This window comes from Zootermopsis nevadensis, unplaced genomic scaffold, assembly GCF_977971745.1.
Source record: "Zootermopsis nevadensis isolate Lab colony 2312 unplaced genomic scaffold, Znev_1.0 Znev_ptg000010l, whole genome shotgun sequence".
Lineage (NCBI taxonomy): Eukaryota > Metazoa > Arthropoda > Insecta > Blattodea > Termopsidae > Zootermopsis > Zootermopsis nevadensis.
This window is the reverse complement of record NW_028259142.1, coordinates 2,506,778-2,525,622: the sequence shown is the minus strand read 5'-3', so window position 1 is coordinate 2,525,622 and position 18,845 is coordinate 2,506,778. Positions and strand designations below refer to the sequence as shown.

The following is an 18,845-nucleotide window of genomic DNA, read 5'->3' as shown; positions in this document are numbered from 1 at the left end:
ACACTGTTTGCCTTACCAATAAATCGAGTTCTTGCATTTTTCCGGCAGACCATTAAGATAGGAGGTAACTAATTTGAGTTACGGTATAATTCTGAGACCACAAATGAATAACAGACAGTGTATATAATGGTAAGAACTTGTAATATAACAAACCTATCAAATGTTACACTACTCAATTTTAAAGTGGTATTAACTTGAAAATAACCGTCTTCTGGACTGTTGCGCCGTGACAGATGTTTACGAAAATTTCAGAGATCCTAATTGCCTTCATCATCACAGCGATGAGTAACTTTCAATGTTCATATTTTGTCTGACATTTGTCTTAATATGACGATCTAGCCGTAGGGTATGGGATTTTGCAGACGTGGCCTGGATTAATCTGGCCCAGGATATGGAAAGAGGCTGGCTTTTGTGAGCACGGTAATGAAAATACCTGGTTTTCTTGCCCAGCAGGAGGAATTTTGGTTTCTCAAGGTCATAAAGTTAATGACGAGACAGGTAACGCCAGGGACGTTTAGGAGGTGATGAAATTTGGATCCACCGTTTCAGTACAGTATGTTAATCACCTCCGTTCCTCTAGATCAGCCAGGGGTGTGATGGGGAGGGAGAGAACGGTGTGGGTGCCCCTGTTCCTAAGGTATCGCTACAGCACTTCCAATTAGAAACGTTAATTAGTTACAATAATTCACGGAACAAAATTACTTCCATATATTCGCACCGCCTCCCCCCCGGCCAATAAACATTCACACGAATCTCAAGGCGGTATGAGGACGCATTCTCTGAATCGAAGATAAGATCCAGGTGACTTTATCTCGTAATTAGACAAATGTATCGCCTTATTCTGCCGTCGAGGACAGAATGTGCGAAACACGTAGCACGTACGAGGCAAGTGAGAAAAGTTAATCGAAGAACCTCGAGGAAAGAGGCCACTTGGGAGACCTGGTGGCAGATGAGTGAATAATATAAATAAATGCGGTGCGAATGCATGGGGTGGATTCAACTGGCTCAGATTAGGGCCCAGTTGCAGGATACTGTGAACACAGCAATAAACATTTTGGGTCCATAAAAGGACCAGCTGAGCGGCTAACAGCTTCTTAAAGACACTCTGGTCCGTGAAGTTTGTTAGACTGTTGCTTACTGAGACTATTTCTAGACTACTTGGGAGGAGACAATTTCTTTGCGACGTAGAACTGCGTAATTCGGATCACTGTATAAATGAATACGCGTTTACAATCGCAGATGGGGCAAATATGGGGGGGTTCCAGATCCGTTCTCTACAAACTGCGTCTCTGGCGAATACAGCTGCATGACCGAATTTAACGGGAAACATCAGTTTTTCCTGATAGTTCTACAGACGATTATTTCGTCATTTGTAATTCTTGTTCGGGCAGTCGCCATGGCAACTTCGAAGTACTCTCACGACTGGAAGCCACACACACGACACTAATTTCCGGCCTCAAACAATAAAAAGCACCCGAATGAGATCGCCATGTCGCATGTGTGGTGCGATCCTGCGAGCCAGTTCGGAAATTTTCAAGGATTCCATTGTCACCGGAGACCACTCCAACCTCAGAAGTTTTAATTTCATACAGTTGCCCGCGAACTCCTGAGCTGGAAGCGATATTAGTGCCACTTAGTATATAACGAAAACTATTCAAATTTGTCCGCGAACTTTTTCCCGTAGAAACAAATACGAGGTGCGATCGGAAAGTTTCAAGACTGCGCGTATAAAAACCCGTACACTTGTCTCAGGTATTAAATTGATCCATCACCCTCGAAGTAGTTCCCCTGGGAGTGAACACAACGATCCCAGCGCCGCTGCCAAGCCTGGAAGAATCCCTGGAAATCTTTCTTTGTCAGCCTGTCAAGCACCATCTGCGATTCTGCCTGAATCTCTTCTATCGTCTCAAATCTCCTTCCCTTTAGCTGAATTTTCATCTTTGGGAAGAGGAAGAAGTCACACGGAGCTTAGAAAGGAAGTTGGGGTCGGTTCTTGCAAGATCTTTGAGCTCCTGACAAACGAGAAGTCGATTCTGCTTCTGGTCCTCAGACAGGATGCGTCGCATGTGGAGTTCTTCCTTTAGAATCAGCTGACAGGTCCCATAGCCTATTCCAACAATGTCGCACAAGTCGTTGATGGTACGACGTCGATCTTCGTGAATGGCCTGCCGAATCTTCGTAACATTTTCGGGCGTTGTGCTCGAAGATGGTCGTCCAGAACGCTCGTCATCATCGACAGAGGTTCGGCCATTTTTAAAACGTGAATGCCACACAAAAGTTTGTGCACGACCCATTGCGGACTCCCAAAATGCTTGCTTTAGCATTTCATAGGTTTCCGTAGCCGTTTTGGCGAGTCTTTGGCAAAATTTGATGCACACGCCATTCCGAAATCGCAGGAGGGTCGGTGTAATGCACTACCAAAACGCCCGTAACTAAGAAACAAATGCTAATTCGATGATGCCGGCTGGCACACTGATTCACTATGAATGTAGGCCGCACTCCCTAGCGGCAGAAACTCGTACTACATCCGGTTCGCCCTCTATTGACACAGTCTTGAAACTTTCCGATCGCACCTCGTATAATCTGCAACAGTTATATGTTGTTTCCAAAAATAATACAGCACACGTGTGTGACACGTAGAATTAGTCGTATGACCAGGATTACCGTAACATAAAAAGGTATTATCTACAGTTAGACCAATGATATATACTAACATCTGTCATTTTCAGACAGTTTTTTTTTCACAGCCACTTTAAAAATACCCTGAAAAACCCGTAGGAAGCGACAGTGTTTCTTATCTGACTTTTTCCCCGCTGGGTAGAAACAGCAGACACTTCCGAAGAAAATGAAAGTGATTACTGAAGTTCAAAGCAGCGTTGTCTTTCGTTACCTTTCGAGATATTCGCTAGGAGAATATCACAGCGTTACTTGCTGTCATGACAACGAGAAAGTCAGAAGTTCATTACCGTGTTCACAAGAGCCTGACAGTGGATCGTATACACATCCACAAGAATCCACTACAAAACCTGACATTTACGATCCATTTTAATACTATCATTCCATTTATGCCTGGCTTCGCGGTAGAATTAGTATTTTAACAAAGAAATGGATATGTAAATGTTACATTCGCATTTTTCAGACTGATTCTCATACCTCAGAAGCGCCTATCAAAAGCGCTCCAAGAGTCAACATGAAAGAAACAATTTTAGAACTCTTTGCGATGCGTGGTATTACGTATTTTCATTAAATTTTTTCATTACATTTCAATTTTGTTAAATCGGACAAATAAAAAATAGGGATCATGACGAGTACACGCGTTTCTGAGCGCCGAAGTGACTGGTTGGGAAATATCCAAACCACCTTTTTTACTATGGTTACTTAAGTTACACGCCAAAATCGAAACAATTCTGTCAAACCCTAACAATCATTACGCAATGCACACATTTCCTAAATTTATTTTATTAACGGTGTTACACCACATCACTTGCCGCGGTCATTAGCGACTGGTTTACCTTTCAACACGATCGATTTTTAAGAATTAATATGGTCAGCCCGTATTTTTACAGTCATTTCATGAAAAACTGATGTTTCCTGGTCGACCAAAAATTCAAAAATTCTGTTATGGAATACGATTTACTTACACATTTTCAAAATTCTCCCAAAAAAGTTTTGTCTCAAATACCACCTACAGTCCGATATTATTAATAGGCGACATCTTTGTAATATCTTCACTCATTACAAAATTAATTTCAGCGAACGTAATACCTCTACGTTTCCCCCCCCCCCTCCCCGACTACTGGTCCATATCAAAGACAAGGTCCTAACGTACTCTCACACAATTTTCAGCGTCTGTAAAAGAGTTTTATATTTTAACGTTTCCCTTTTTTGTGTGTGTGGCGTTTATTCTCTGGAATTTCATTAATATATTTTCTACCTAGGCTCAAGATATGATATTTGATATCTTCAGTGATTAAACTCAATGAATGAGTTCCTATGCTATTTCCTTCTCTCTCTCTTTTTATTTTCCCTTTGGAATGTCGTCTTGTTCATTTGAAGTGCCAAAGTGTCGAGACGTATTTCCCCCGCACCTTTACACAATACATTCAAACACTGCTTTGTGAAATCTACGTTATGTTTTCCCTCCAAATCTTCTTAGCCTTCTTTTTATAATATATTCAATATAAGAATCAAGGGTAAAAAAAAAAAACAATTCAGCTTCACGTTAGCCCAACATCTTTGTTTATTGGTTTTTCCATTCAATCCGACATTTTCGATTACTCGGTCGTATTTTGGCCCAGTCTAAGTCGGATAATCATGATTTCCTGTGCGATACAGCATTGATTAATTTACAAATTAGAACCAAAACAACATTAAATAATGAATCAGCACTAAGTAACGTAAGACTTCATTTGGTAGTGAAAGTTTCCACACGCTGACCGTGACTGACTTGTCACAAATTTCTTATGAATGGTGCACTGTGGTAAGACGCAATTATAAGCTACTCCATCCAAATTTTCTCGAACCACAGTCGGCGTCAGTTCGCTTGGCGTCTACATTCCACGGTAATTATTTTCTCTCAGCTCGTTACGGCTCGGTTTATGCAACGGAACGGCACGTATTCGCCAGTCAAATAACATTTAGTAAGAAGGATCTCTCTCCACTATTACACACTCCGCAGACATCAAAGAAATGTTATTTGGCGAGGTAGTAATGAGTTGGGGCATGCGCAGAGTGCGTTATTCCACGCTTCTTCTATCTCCCCCCCCCCCCCCCGAACTTTGTGAACCCAAGATAAATGACGCGGACAGTACTCGAAACCAATATACGTATCCTACAGACCAGCGTTTATAAAGCCTATGGCACGCGTACCACTGGTAGTACGCGAACTAAGTAAGACAATCAAAGGATAATATTAAAATAAATAAGTTTTCCCTTGACGTATTTGGTTAGTGGGACATTTAATGTGTTAAATTATAATTAGCGAAAAAGGGGTGAGAACCCCTGCTACAGACGATTACGTCGCTGACATGACAGAGGAATTTCACGTTCTTTCAGGTTTTAACACCATCGTCTGGGTTCCTTGACTATGCCATCAGCATGAGACCAGACTATCATCAAGCAATCATTGACGTCGTACGATATTACGGATGGAGGAAAATCATTTATCTTTACGACTCCCACGACGGTAAGTACCACTTTTGTACAATAGTCGGGACGAATCTGTGCGTGTCACGTCCGTCTAAAAATAAAAAGGCATACGGATCAGCGGCTTAGCAGGTAAATATTGTTTACCGGCGCCTGCGTCTTCCTTCTCGCTGCCTCACTTCATGTCTCGGTCTCACGAAGCTCGAGATATCTTCTCGGCTTCGCTGTTTGGAGAACGTTTCGGAGAAATATACTGCCTCCATCTTCAGGGCTGTGCACATATGTTCAAAGATCTGACAAAAACAGACAACCTTATGTCATGATGTCCTGTGACGATTCCGTAATGCGACATAACGTCTTAAGCCATACGGGAAACTTTTAACTAATCAAAGGCGTCGAGCCGTTAAGTATTGATATATCTACTCTGGAGTATCCTGAAAAGAGGACCAGTTCTGCTGCTGTCTGGAGAACATTTTAACACACGATTGTACAAATGACTGACACGAATTTGATGATTATTTACAATGACTTTGAGTAAAGAGGGGAATCATCCAGCTAGACGTAAACGTTATGCAGTGCGTTCTTTGATGTAGTACGTGTTGTATCTTTTGAACTGCAGGGGATTGTGGACGAGAAGCGGATTTAATAACACCCAGGCGACAGAACATTCTCAGTTCGGGCATGTTGAAATTTCTAAAGGAGTAAGCGAATTTATTGCACTCTCAACGGATTAACCAAAGCTGAACTTAAGAATCAGATGCCACTAATAAACATTGGGGTCTACATAATTGTGATTATGTCACAGACAATACGACGGGTTGGAAACACGAGATTTCTGTCAGAAATGAGCCGAGTACATTTATTCAATTAATTTTCAGATCTGTCTTCCACGTGTCTACACAAAATCCTACTTTTAATTTTTATATAATTCATGGAATGAACAGATTGTTATAAACTCAATTTTCATCAAATTATTCTGCTGAATATATGATTTGACTGTTTTCAATGATAAATTACCAAAAGTGATTTATGAAAACGTTTTATACGAAATAAGACGAAGGAAAGACTTATTAGATGTCTGGAGTGCCTGATGCTAACAAAGAAAAGACGAGGGGTCCATATTTCAGCGGCTTTACGTACGTGAGTTTCCGTTCTTAGCTTCCGTTGGATCAGCGGTGAGTACAAAAAGGAAATTTTGTCACAGGGAACCGAAGAATTATGAAAACCCTCTACCGGAACCATGTGATATCTTATACACCAACTGAAATGAATACAGGAAGACATGTTAATCGCAGATTCAACAGCGTACCTACTTAGCTAAATAAAGTTAGAAATAAAAAGAAACTTTTAAGAAGGAGAAACCTTTCCATCTTGAAGCTGAGATAAATTAATTTCAAGTTACTCGAAAAATGTTTAGATAAATAGTGGCTAATACTTAACAACATTTAAATAATTTTTAAATATCTGACATACCCTTGTCCTTAGATTTTCTCGACTGGAGTTCGATGTGTAAATTTTAGCTTTCTGGTGAGGCTCGCGTCGAAGTTTCTCATCCCCAAAGGTCAAAGATCCCATCCGATATCTTACAACCTATGGTCTGGAAATTGTACTACCTTATTCTGAACCTACCTTTCTCTCTACGTTCCTCTAAGTCATTTATGCATGAGCGAGGCACACATCAATGAAGATCAGAAACGCATTAAAAATGTAGGCGAAAAAGAATTACGTGATAGAAATAAGCTTAGACCTCACATAAATATTGTGACATAACGAGAACTGGATTCAGTGACTGTTGCAAATTCGGTAATAACTCTTTGGATTAAAACAACAGAAATTTGACTATCTGCGTGATTATTAGCTTCTCAAGAAGACACCTGCTTCGTGGAGTTAATCAGACTTACTTAGAATCGTCTCTTCTCCCAAGACGGCCTTTTGCCCGGTGTTCAGTCACGTCTTCATGGTAAATAGCCTGCCTCAGAATTATTCGTCGGAGTCTCAAAACTCCATTCCCGAAACTACCGTTTTACACAGACCAAGTTTTGAAGACATTTGTCACGAGACACGTACACAAAACCTAGTAGCTGACTTCAGCCTCGCCAGAACTATAGAGTTAACATATAATGTACAAAATGTTTTAAATGTGAAAAGTTACGTTTAAAGTTTTGACTTATTGCTTCGCGCACTAAATTCGAGTCGTGCGTCACTTGTTTAAGGCGCGACAGAATCCGTGTACACGACTCGTGTCTCCCAGAGTTCAGAACCGCAGATCAATGTTCATTTGCAACGGGCGGAAATTTAGTGTAGAAATATTCTGGAGTGTTACCCAGATGACGTTTACGATTAATGTGTAGATTTTTCACAGATAAATTTTCTCCAATTTTCTTCTAAATCTCGCGTGATAACATAAGAATATACACGCATTCTTAATTCTCCAAACACAGTAGATTTCACGTAATTATTGTTAGTTGTATTAGTCTTTTGTGTTAGCCATTTACTTGTAGATAAACCCACAAGGTATTTCAAACAGAAGCAGATATCTATGTGGTGTAACGTAAGTAATAGAAGGGAATGTGTAAAATCACATCGCCTTTGACGTTTGTTTGGAAGATATGGCATGAAATACTTTAAATATTAGCGTAATCTTCCCACAGAGAAATTTGACGTAACGACTACCACAAATATACAAAAACGTCATAACGATCCAAAGTCTTGTTTCAGTAATTATTCGTGTCTTTCCCCGTCTAATCACAATTGTATATAAATAAAATTTATACATAAGATATTAAAATATTATTTACATATTTGGTACATCTTTTTACTACATGTTTCGGTTACATTGAACCATCTTCAGGTGTAAAGTTAAAAGTTAAAAATTATAATCTTGTGTTGGGCAAGGCCGTGGTCTAGGCAACACGGAGTTTTCCTCCGTGGCATCCCAACAATTACTCCATTCACACACAGAAGAAGGCAATGGCAAACCACTTCTGGATCATCTGCCAAGAACGTATATGAACAGGTCCCAGTCCGAGAAAAGGATGGAAGGATCCTGTTCATATGGACCTGTCGTCAGACAGAACACTAAATAAAATAATAAATAAACTAAGATTAAGATTATAATTTTTAACTTTTAACTTTACACCTGAAGATGGTTCAATGTAACCGAAACATGTAGTAAAAAGATGTACCAAATATGTAAATGATATTTTAATATCTTATGTATAAATTTTATTTATATACAATTGTGATTAGACGGGAAAAAAAACACGAATAATTAAATTTTAATTCACAATATGACGCAATTATATCAACTTGTTTCAGTAACTTTTGTGATGTAGTACAAAGAAAAACTTGTTTTACTTGGACGTTCATGTAGCATTTTCGCTGAAACTTTGCAGTTCAGACATTTATTATTTCCGAGCTAACATGCCAGCTCAACGCAGTGCGTTAATAGAAATTTGGTCCAGTAGACACCACGTTTTGATGCTACACGTAGAAACTGTACCACTTGTCTTTGTGATCCACTTTGATCAGCGTTAGTTTCGGGCTAATTATGGCACACGAGTGTTAACGCGCGAAATCGATTTACTCTTCACAAACGCTTAGTTTGCCTGAAATAGGCTACGTCTATGGTAACAACAAAACAGGGGAACTATTAAATGGTGAAAATACGGAGTTATTTCGCGCGGTGTTTCGTCGTAGCCCACGGAAACGACCACACCGAACAAGGCGAAAGGTTCGACGAGGTTTCTCACCTTTCTGTTGGCTACCCCCAGGAGATCTTCTTTCCGGGGACGTGACGCTGTATTTTTTTTATTTATAGTGTTCAAATTTTAGAGACAAATGAGGATAATGAAAGTGTGGACATCAACAGGGAGTGGGAAAATGTCAGAAACTGCATCAAAATTTCAGCAAAAGAGAAACTAGGATACTACAGGAGAAAGCAAAATAAACCGTGGTTTGATGAAGTATGTTCAAAATTAATAGATCGAAGGAAGCAAACAAAATTTCAATGGTTGCAGAACCCAAACAAAACAAATGCGGATAATCTATGTAACGTGAGACGTGAGGCTAATAGAACCTTTAGGACTAAGAAAAGGGAATACCTGAAGGGCAAAATTGCTGAACTTGAGACAAATAATAAGGAAAAAAACATCAGAGACCTGTACAGAGGCATTAATAACTTTAAGAAAGGATATCAACCCCAGACCAATTTGGTAAAGGATGATAGTGGCAATTTGCTTGCAGATCCAATAAAAATTGTGAATAGGTGGAAAAATTTCTTTAGCGAGCTCTTAAATGTTCATAATACTGGTGATATTAGACAGATTAAAATGCATACAGCTGAACTGTTGGTGCCAGAACCTAGCTTAGATGAAGTGGAACTAGCCATTGGGAAGTTGAAAAGTTATAAATCTCCAGGAATTGATCAGATTCCGGCCGAATTAATTAAAGCAGGTGGCAAAGGGTTGCATATGAGGATCCATAAGCTTATTCAGTTAATTTGGGATAAGGAAGAGATGCCACATCAATGGAAGGAATCCATAATTATTCCTATTTATAAGAAGGGGGACAAGACTGAGTGTGGTAATTACCGAGGAATATCGCTGCTATCAACCTCATACAAAATTCTATCCAACATTCTTTTGGCAAGATTAACCCCATATGCGAATGAAACTATTGGGGATCATCAGTGTGGGTTCAGACGAAACAGATCAACGATTGATCAGATCTTTTGCATTCGTCAGATACTAGAGAAAAAATGGGAGTTCGGTGGGACTGTACATCAGTTATTTATAGATTTCAAAAAAGCCTATGACTCTGTGAAGAGAGAAGTGCTATATAATATTCTTATTGAATTTGGTATACCAAAGAAGCTAGTGGGTCTAATAAAAATGTGCCTAAATGAAACCTGCAGCAAAATTCGAGTAGGTAAATATGTATCTGAGACATTCCTCATCAAGAACGGTCTAAAACAAGGAGATGCTTTGTCTCCCTTGCTCTTTAACTTTGCGCTAGAATACGCCATCAGGAAGGTCCAAGGTAGGCAGGAGGGTTTGCAATTGAATGGGACACATCAGCTATTGGCATATGCTGATGATGTTAATTTATTGGGGGACGATATAAATACAATAAAGAGGAACGCAGAAGTTTTACTAGAGGCTGGTAGACAAGTGGGGCTGGAAGTAAATTCAGAAAAAACTAAGTACATGTTAGTATCTCGTCATCAGAAGACAGGCGGGCAAAATTATCTTAGGGTGGCTAATAAATCCTTTGAAAGGGTTACAAAGTTCAAATATTTGGGAACAACAATAACAAATCAAAATGATACTTGGGAGGAAGTTAGGAGGAGACTAAATTCCGGAAATGCTTGCTACTTCTCAGTCCAAAATATTTTGTCTTCCCGTCTGATTTCTAAGAACCTGAAAATTAAAGTATACAAAACAATAATATTGCCTGTTGTTTTGTATGGGTGCGAAACATGGTCTCTCACTCAGAGGGAGGAACACAGATTGCAGGTGTTTGAGAATCGGGTGTTGAGGAGGATATTTGGGCCTAAGAGGGAAGACGATGGGGCGTGGAGAAAACTGCACAATGACGAGCTTAAAAATCTGTACTGCTCCCCCAGTATTGTGAGGGTGATTAAGTCGAGAAGAGTGAGATGGGCGGGACATGTAGCGCGCATGGATGGGACAAGAGGTGTGCACCGGGTACTGGTTGGGAAACCTGAAGGGAAGAGACCGCTGGGGAGACCTAGACGTAGATGGGAGGATAATCTCAGGCGGGATCTATGGGAGATAGGAGTTGAAGGAAACTGGATTTTGTTGGCCCAGGACAGGGTCCGGTGGAGGGCTTTGGTTAATTCGGTGATGAACCTTCGGGTTCGGTAAGCCATCTAGTTAGTTAGTTAGTTAGTGTTCTGTCTGACGACAGGTCCATATGAAGAGGATCCTTCCATCCTTTTCTCGGACTGGGACCTGTTCATATACGTTCTTGGCAGATGATCCAGAAGTGGTTTGCCATTGCCTTCTTCTGTGTGTGAATGGAGTAATTGTTGGGATGCCACGGAGGAAAACTCCGTGTTGCCTAGACCACGGCCTTGCCCAACACAAGTTATAAATTCGGGCACCGCCGGGAATCGAACCCGAGACCCCAGGATTACAAGGCCAGCGTTCTAACCGCTAGACCACCTCATCTTATTATTTATTTAGTGTTCTGTCTGACGACAGGTCCATATGAACAGGATCCTTCCATCCTTTTCTCGGACTGGGACCTGTTCATATACGTTCTTGGCAGATGATCCAGAAGTGGTTTGCCATTGCCTTCTTCTGTGTGTGAATGGAGTAATTGTTGGGATGCCACGGAGGAAAACTCCGTGTTGCGTAGACCACGGCCTTGCCCAACACAAGTTATAAATTCGGGCACCGCCGGGAATCGAACCCGAGACCCCAGGATTACAAGGCCAGCGTTCTAACCGCTAGACCACCTCATCTTATTATTATTTAGTGTTCTGTCTGACGACAGGTCGATATGAACAGGATCCTTCCATCCTTTTCTCGGACTGGGACCTGTTCATATACGTTCTTGGCAGATGATCCAGAAGTGGTTTGCCATTGCCTTCTTCTGTGTGTGAATTGAGTAATTGTTGGGATGTCCCGGAGGAAAACTCCGTGTTGCCTAGACCACGGCCTTGCCCAACACAAGTTATAAATTCGGGAACCGCCGGGAATCGAACCCGAGACCCCAGGATTACAAGGCCAGCGTTCTAACCGCTAGACCACCTCATCTTATTATTATTTAGTGTTCTGTCTGACGACAGGTCCATATGAACAGGATCCTTCCATCCTTTTCTCGGACTGGGACCTGTTCATATACGTTCTTGGCAGATGATCCAGAAGTGGTTTGCCATTGCCTTCTTCTGTGTGTGAATGGAGTAATTGTTGGGATGCCACGGAGGAAAACTCCGTGTTGCCTAGACCACGGCCTTGCCCAAAACAAGTTATAAATTCGGGAACCGCCGGGAATCGAACCCGAGACCCCAGGATTACAAGGCCAGCGTTCTAACCGCTAGACCACCTCATCTTATTATTATTTAGTGTTCTGTCTGACGATAGGTCCATATGAACAGGATCCTTCCATCCTTTTCTCGGACTGGGTCCTGTTCATATACGTTCTTGGCAGATGATCCAGAAGTGGTTTGCCATTGCCTTCTTCTGTGTGTGAATGGAGTAATTGTTGGGATGCCACGGAGAAACCGGGGAAGCCCCCGGAGGAAAACTCCGTGTTGCCTAGACCACGGCCTTGCCCAACACAAGTTATAAATTCGGGCACCGCCGGGAATCGAACCCGAGACCCCAGGATTACAAGGCCAGCGTTCTAACCGCTAGACCACCGTGGCGGGTGACGCGGTACATGAACGAAATTTTTCATGTTGACAGAAAGGTCATGTGGATTACAGCACTTCGCCATTCGGGTTATCTGACATCAACGGGTGTTTCATTTTTAGAGATTTGTGAAAGATAAAATGTAACTGTTATCACCATGAGCAGACGCGGTCTTCTAATGTCTTAATCCTAGTGGAGTTTCACGGTCTCATGCTAGTGTCTGCTAAGTCTCTCCATAAATTTTCCTCATTTTGGCTGCTATCGGAGAATTTGGAATGAAGTTCTTGAGCTGGGCATTCTGAGAACATGGGTTCTCTACATGGTTCTGTAACTATGTGTTTAATTTCTTCATCATCATATATTACGATAGCCCAAAACGTGTATAACCCAACAGTTTCCTTCCATAATTTCTTTCTACTTTAGAATCGCTTCTAACTTGTTTCCAGTTCACGTTCATTGAACATTTCCTGAACGATCCTCATGTCTAGCAGAACTCTTCTTTGCACGAAGTTCGACAGAACACCTCCACACACACTGCAGAAAGTTACATCTCCCTTCTAGACGGAGAAATATGTTTCGTTCCTTTCTTCGCAGACAAATGCGATTACATGTCAATGCGAGCAATGCATCTCGTGGGAGATGCCACAGCCAACAAAATGAATATCCTTTCGCGACGTTAAACAATTCAGGCCAGATTTGTCGTCCCATCCCCCCCAGCAGCAATGCGCAGGCGTAAACAAAGGATATACATGACAATAAATTAAAACAAGAGGTTCTGTATATCACCAGCAGGGTTCGGTAGGGAGGCTGTAACTTATCAACCCTGTCACCAGGTGGCTGTAAGACCTATTGTTATATATATACACAGCCAGCAACTAGCAACAGCAACTTCCGCATTGCTATTTCCGGTCACGTGTCTCCGTTGCAAATTGAAATTCTTGTTTCGGAGGGAGCCTTCCCTCACACTCATAGCCAATAAATATCTTGCAAGTTTCTAGCGGTAGAAAGGGCAACTATAAGCGTTGCAAGGGGATGGCGGTTGACACATTGGATGCTAAATCAGACATGGCTGCCTGCACAGCGTAAGAGTCAACGAAGCTGGAAGGAATTTTGTTCCTCCCTTCAGTCCTCGAAGCCCCGATCTTCCTCTGTCTCGCTCTCCCACACTCTCTATCCTTTGCTCACCGGTCTTCAATTTGTTCCCAATCAGAGTCGACTCGTATCTCTACATGGAAACACCTTCACATCTGTTCGATCTTCTAATTGGCCTTACTAACGACCGAACGACTCCTTTCAAATACAGTGTATTCCAAAAAGTAGTCCAGTAAGGCTACTCGGTCCATGCTCCTGAATTAATTCAGCAGCAACTTAACAGAATAACAAAAATTGTTCCCAAGAATCAATGAGAGTCTAATGTTCGTAATGTGACTGTCTGCGGGCTAGAATACGGTAGTTAGATTCCCGGGGAGATACAGACTCGTGGGCCCAACATAGCCTCCCGGTGTGTTACCCGGTGCACGTGCACCTAGTATCATGTTCAAAAATCCGTGGAGCCTTACCTCCACTACAACCAAACCCATTCATGGTGAGGTCTTAGTCACAGAGACAAATACGTTTAATCTGTGACAAATTCCAAGTATTGATCCTGACTGAGAGGTAGAATTTTTCATTTTGATGAAAGATTCCCGGGTTATAAGCCTCGTCAGGTGAATAAACCCTATCTTCTGCCAACGTTTCGACAAAAATCTCTGCTCTCATCCTCAGGGCTGCTGGGTAACAAATCTGATTATTTGTTGCACGCTCGCTGATGTGGAACCTGACGCGGCTTGTAACCCGAGAATGTTTGATCAACTTCACTCGCCACGAAAGCTTCACTCGATATTTTTCATCTTGTCATATGACAACATCTGTGGTCAGACAGTTGTTGAATAAAGAATTTATAAATGTTATAGACAATTCTGTTTCTAAACAGATACCATCAGTAAACTACCTTAAAAATCCCACGATTGTTTTTGTGTTAAATACAAAGTGCATCAGCGTTATGAAGCACAAGGACTTTCGAAACACACGCAAAAGTGCACAGTTCCAGAACGCGGAATTTCAACCAATGATTGGATTATGCACACGAACAAATTCTTGGTCCTCAAATATGTACTTATTTACAAGAGTATCATTGCGATCACTGGTACCAAACTAACAAACTCAACCAACACGTAAAATCTTAGTTCCCTCAAAATTGATGGCTTATCAGTCACGAAATATCCCACTTGCAGTAAACTCAAAATTTCACTGTCGCGTAACAAAGGCAGCCAACCCGATCCTGATAAAAAATTTCTGTTCACTTCTCACATCCTTCATGCCCACTAACTTCAATATTTCCTGATTAATAAGACTAACAAAACCATTCGAGTCGTACGAATTATGATTCTAGTCTCACGTAATTTATTTCGAGGCTCCTGTTGCCTTTACTTACAGGTTTACACATTTAAAGTGTTGCCAACCCTGCAGAGTGAGCTGAGTGGTTTGAATTCCACAGTTAAATAACAGTCCACGAGATTTAAAGAATTGTTCAGGTATGATTTTACACAAATTAATATACTCCTTAAAATGAAATAAAATTCTCAGCAGCGACTTATATCGTGCAAATGCCCAAAATAAGCATCATTTTCTACAAAGGCCGGCCAGATACGGGAGGACTTATGACAGGAGAAGCGTATGAGAACTGTTTTCTCGTGTGACAGGTTCTCCATCAAGCGCCACTGTTTCTCCCCCCCTCCTCGTGTCGCCATGGTTACAACGCCATCTCCAGCACTGGCTGGTTCTGTTATAATTTCCTGGCCGGATTTTTCTTTTGGAAGCGAGCAGCCGATTCTACAAAATGAGTTAGGGTACTCGGGTGGTTTCTGGAAAAGTTCCCAGTCCACAATCTCTTGAGCATTATTTCAGTAAATAAGTTGCAACAACCGAAACAATTATCATCGTGGGCTATTTTCTATAGAATATCCGAAAAGTCTGAAACCAACAGCAAAATAATTTATCTTACATTTACCTTAAAGTGCAGTTACTTTAATCCAATGTGTCTACCATCAATCTCGACCCGAACATCGATTGCGTGGGTACAGAAGAATCGATTTCTCAGCCTCTCCATACACCGGATCTCAGTCTTTCACATTCCTCTCTCCAGTATTGTTCAAAACACAAATTCTTGTCGTCAAAATGACACGCGGGAATAGAAAAATACAAGAAGTTACAGCAGCAATTATCCAACCGACAACAGCAAGACTGAAATTTCGATACACGCCGAGAGGCATCATAAACCCCCCACCCCTTAAAAGTGTTATTATAAGTCACCATTCATTCCGTTTCTATATCATAAAATATACATATTCAACTTGCTCAATTTTATCAGTCTAATCACAATAAAATATGATTATTAAATATTAAAATATTATTACAATTAACATTTAAATATTTAAAATATATTAAAATGATGCTCTCTATCGAAATGTTCGATTTACATTAGAGCATTATCTTTAATGTAAATCGAACATTTCGATAGAGAGCATCATTTTAATATATTTTAAATATTTAAATGTTAATTGTAATAATATTTTAATATTTAATAATAATATTTTATTGTGATTAGACTGATAAAATTGAGCAAGTATATATTCAACACAATATGACGCAACATTATCATCTCATACCTATTCAAATTTGCTGCAGAATCCTTCTTGAGAAGCTGACAGTCGCTCAACTATTCCAATTCCCCACTTTCGTGGAGACCGGAGGTTCATTATACAGTGTTCATTGCAGCACGCATTGTCACAGCCCATTAACAATTTTAATATTATCCTCTTATGTACACCGTTTTTCCTAAGTGGTCTCTTCCTTTCAGACTATCTCATGCGTGCCACATTCCTCAACCATCCCATCCTTTTCATATCAGAAGGGGAAAATATTACGTTCTCTTCAATTCCTCCTGCACGAGTGTTGTTTTAGGAAGACTGCATTTTAAAACAAGGTCTTCCAGAATATCTTGGCAGGATACTTATCTATGAAAAATTACGGTGTCAAAATAGATCAAGGCTTCATTACCCAACTTCGATAACTTATTTTGATGTTAGTGAGAAGGAATAAAATTGTGTAGTTGAAATAGCCTGTGAGTGGCCATTCAAAAGCAAAGGATGGTAAATTTACATTACGCAGAACAGAGTAAAGAGATCGCTGGGGGAATTTCTTCTTTTTATTTTCACACAATGTTTTGTATTCTCAAAGCCAGAGTGAATGATGACACGCGATTAATTGTACGTCTCTCTTGTAGCAAAGAAGAATCATGTTGACTACCTTTAACTCAGCAGAAAGCAAGCCATCAGTTTGTTTCATCCACTCGATCAGTTTCTTGTTTCATATTTTTGTCCAGAGGCACCCCAAATCTCATTAAGGCCAATAGTGGGGCGTCGGTTTTTCAATTTCAGGTTGAAGTTGTCCCGAGGCCCCCCAAAATCACGATACGACCTTCTGGTACGGCGTGGCAACGATTGGAGTCGCATCGCGACGTTCGGCGTCGGTTTATCAGTTTCTGGCTGAAGTTGTCCCGAGTCTCCCCAAATCACGGTGCGACATTCTGGGACGGTGTCCCGGCGATTGGCGTCGGGTCGCAACTCTCGGCGTCGGTTTTTAAACTTATCACTGAATTCCCTTGGACACCAAATCACAATACTGCCTTTAGGAGGGGCCCGACGCTCAACGTCGGTTTCTAATTTTCTCGTTGGTTTTTACCGAGGCCCCCAAATCCTAATACGGCAACTAGGGGCGTCGTCTCGTCTCGACGATCGGCGTCGGTTTTTCAACTTCTTGCCGAAGTTGACCCGGGGGGGGGGGGGTCTCCCATTTAAAATACGGCCTTGAGCTGAGCCGCGATGAGTGGCGTTTCGACACGGCGTCGGTTCTATAAATTCACGTAACTCACCAATAACAAATACGGTTTCTTTAAGCGGTTTCGCGACGAATGGCCTCACTTTGATCGGCGTCGGTTTTTAAATATTGCGTTATGAGTTAGTCCGAGACTCATCATTATGGTTTACGGGCTTTCGAAAGCTCACCAATACAATACGTGGCCATTCGTGTCGGTTTTGACTACCATTTTCGTCTCGAATCTTTGCGTTGATATATGATCTCCTTATGGAAGGAATGACACCAGGTTAGTCGCAACGCGTATCGCGGAGCCTCTCGCCGTGATTTCGTATGTATGTTTCGTATTGTTTCGAAGGTAGAGGCTAGGCAAAACCTATGAATTTATGTTCACACATTTTAGTGATTATGTCTTCTTACTCGTAAGTCCATATTAGCCCTTTAAATTGATAAAGTTTCAAATAAATCAAAAAGTAACTTTAGATGGGAGATGAAATATTCTAAACTCAACTGTAGAATCCACAGAAATTAATCAGTTTTAAATTTTTTTTGTGAATGCATTTCTGAATTATATGAGCGAGACATCAGTTTTAAGGAATAAGTGATTTGAAATATTTGCATGCTAACGCATCTGCAAAACAAGCTCAAACAACAAGAAAGGAGTTTGATTTAGTGAGTTATCAAAACTAGTTTTCTGCACACTAATTCTACCTCCCACAAGACAAAAGCTTACTTTCAACGTATTTTGTATTTCATTGAAAGAAGGGCATTCTTTATGCACGTACAACAAAAACGTAAAAACAAAAGATAATATCAAAGAGAATTTGAGTTCCAATTTTTATTCAGAATAATTCATGATGTTTCTAGAGAAAGCAAAGCGTATTTACATTACAATCCATTACTAGGATGGCTATGGGGAAAAGGGTAGGCTTGTGTCTGACGGGATTAACCCCGGCTGGTACGGGCAAGGGCTCAGCGGTTCCTCGGACTGTGGATACCAGGTCCATAGATCGATCTATCGATGTGGACAATAAAACCTCCACAACAACCCTCAACACTATCTAGGCAATCGCATGGCTAATCGATGACTTCTTAGGTTATTTCACGAAGCTGTTTCACATATTTAACATAAAGTAGTGCAGAACGAGATAGCCACTGATCATTACCGGAGAGTGGGCCAGGATTTAGAACAGAAAACCGAAATTTATAATTCCGAGTTTCGCGTTTATTATGGGTCTGTAACACGGCATACCTATGTTGCAAGTCGATCACGTACGGCAAGATTAAGATATTATTATTTAATACTAGGAATTATTATTGATTTTAATGTTTTACAATCGCAAAATAATTAAAAATTAAAGTGTTGACTAAAATCCAAACGTTAGTGTCCCGACTACAAGCACT

At 40.9% G+C, this 18,845-nt stretch overlaps 1 protein-coding gene and 1 long non-coding RNA gene across 3 annotated transcripts in view; one reads left to right on the top strand and one right to left on the bottom strand.

Annotated features, from left to right (window-relative positions):
* The window catches only part of LOC147874174 (uncharacterized), a 128,101-nt gene that overhangs the window by 56,172 nt on the left and 53,084 nt on the right, over positions 1-18,845 (bottom strand). The gene's annotated exons all lie outside the window — the stretch shown is intronic.
* The window catches only part of LOC110829553 (glutamate receptor 1-like), a 166,604-nt gene that overhangs the window by 101,039 nt on the left and 46,720 nt on the right, over positions 1-18,845 (top strand). For both annotated transcript variants that reach the window (XM_087346211.1, XM_087346212.1), the window contains exon 4: positions 5,056-5,185. In XM_087346211.1, the coding sequence (XP_087202337.1) occupies positions 5,056-5,185 (130 nt within the window). The remainder of the gene's footprint in view (positions 1-5,055; positions 5,186-18,845) is intronic.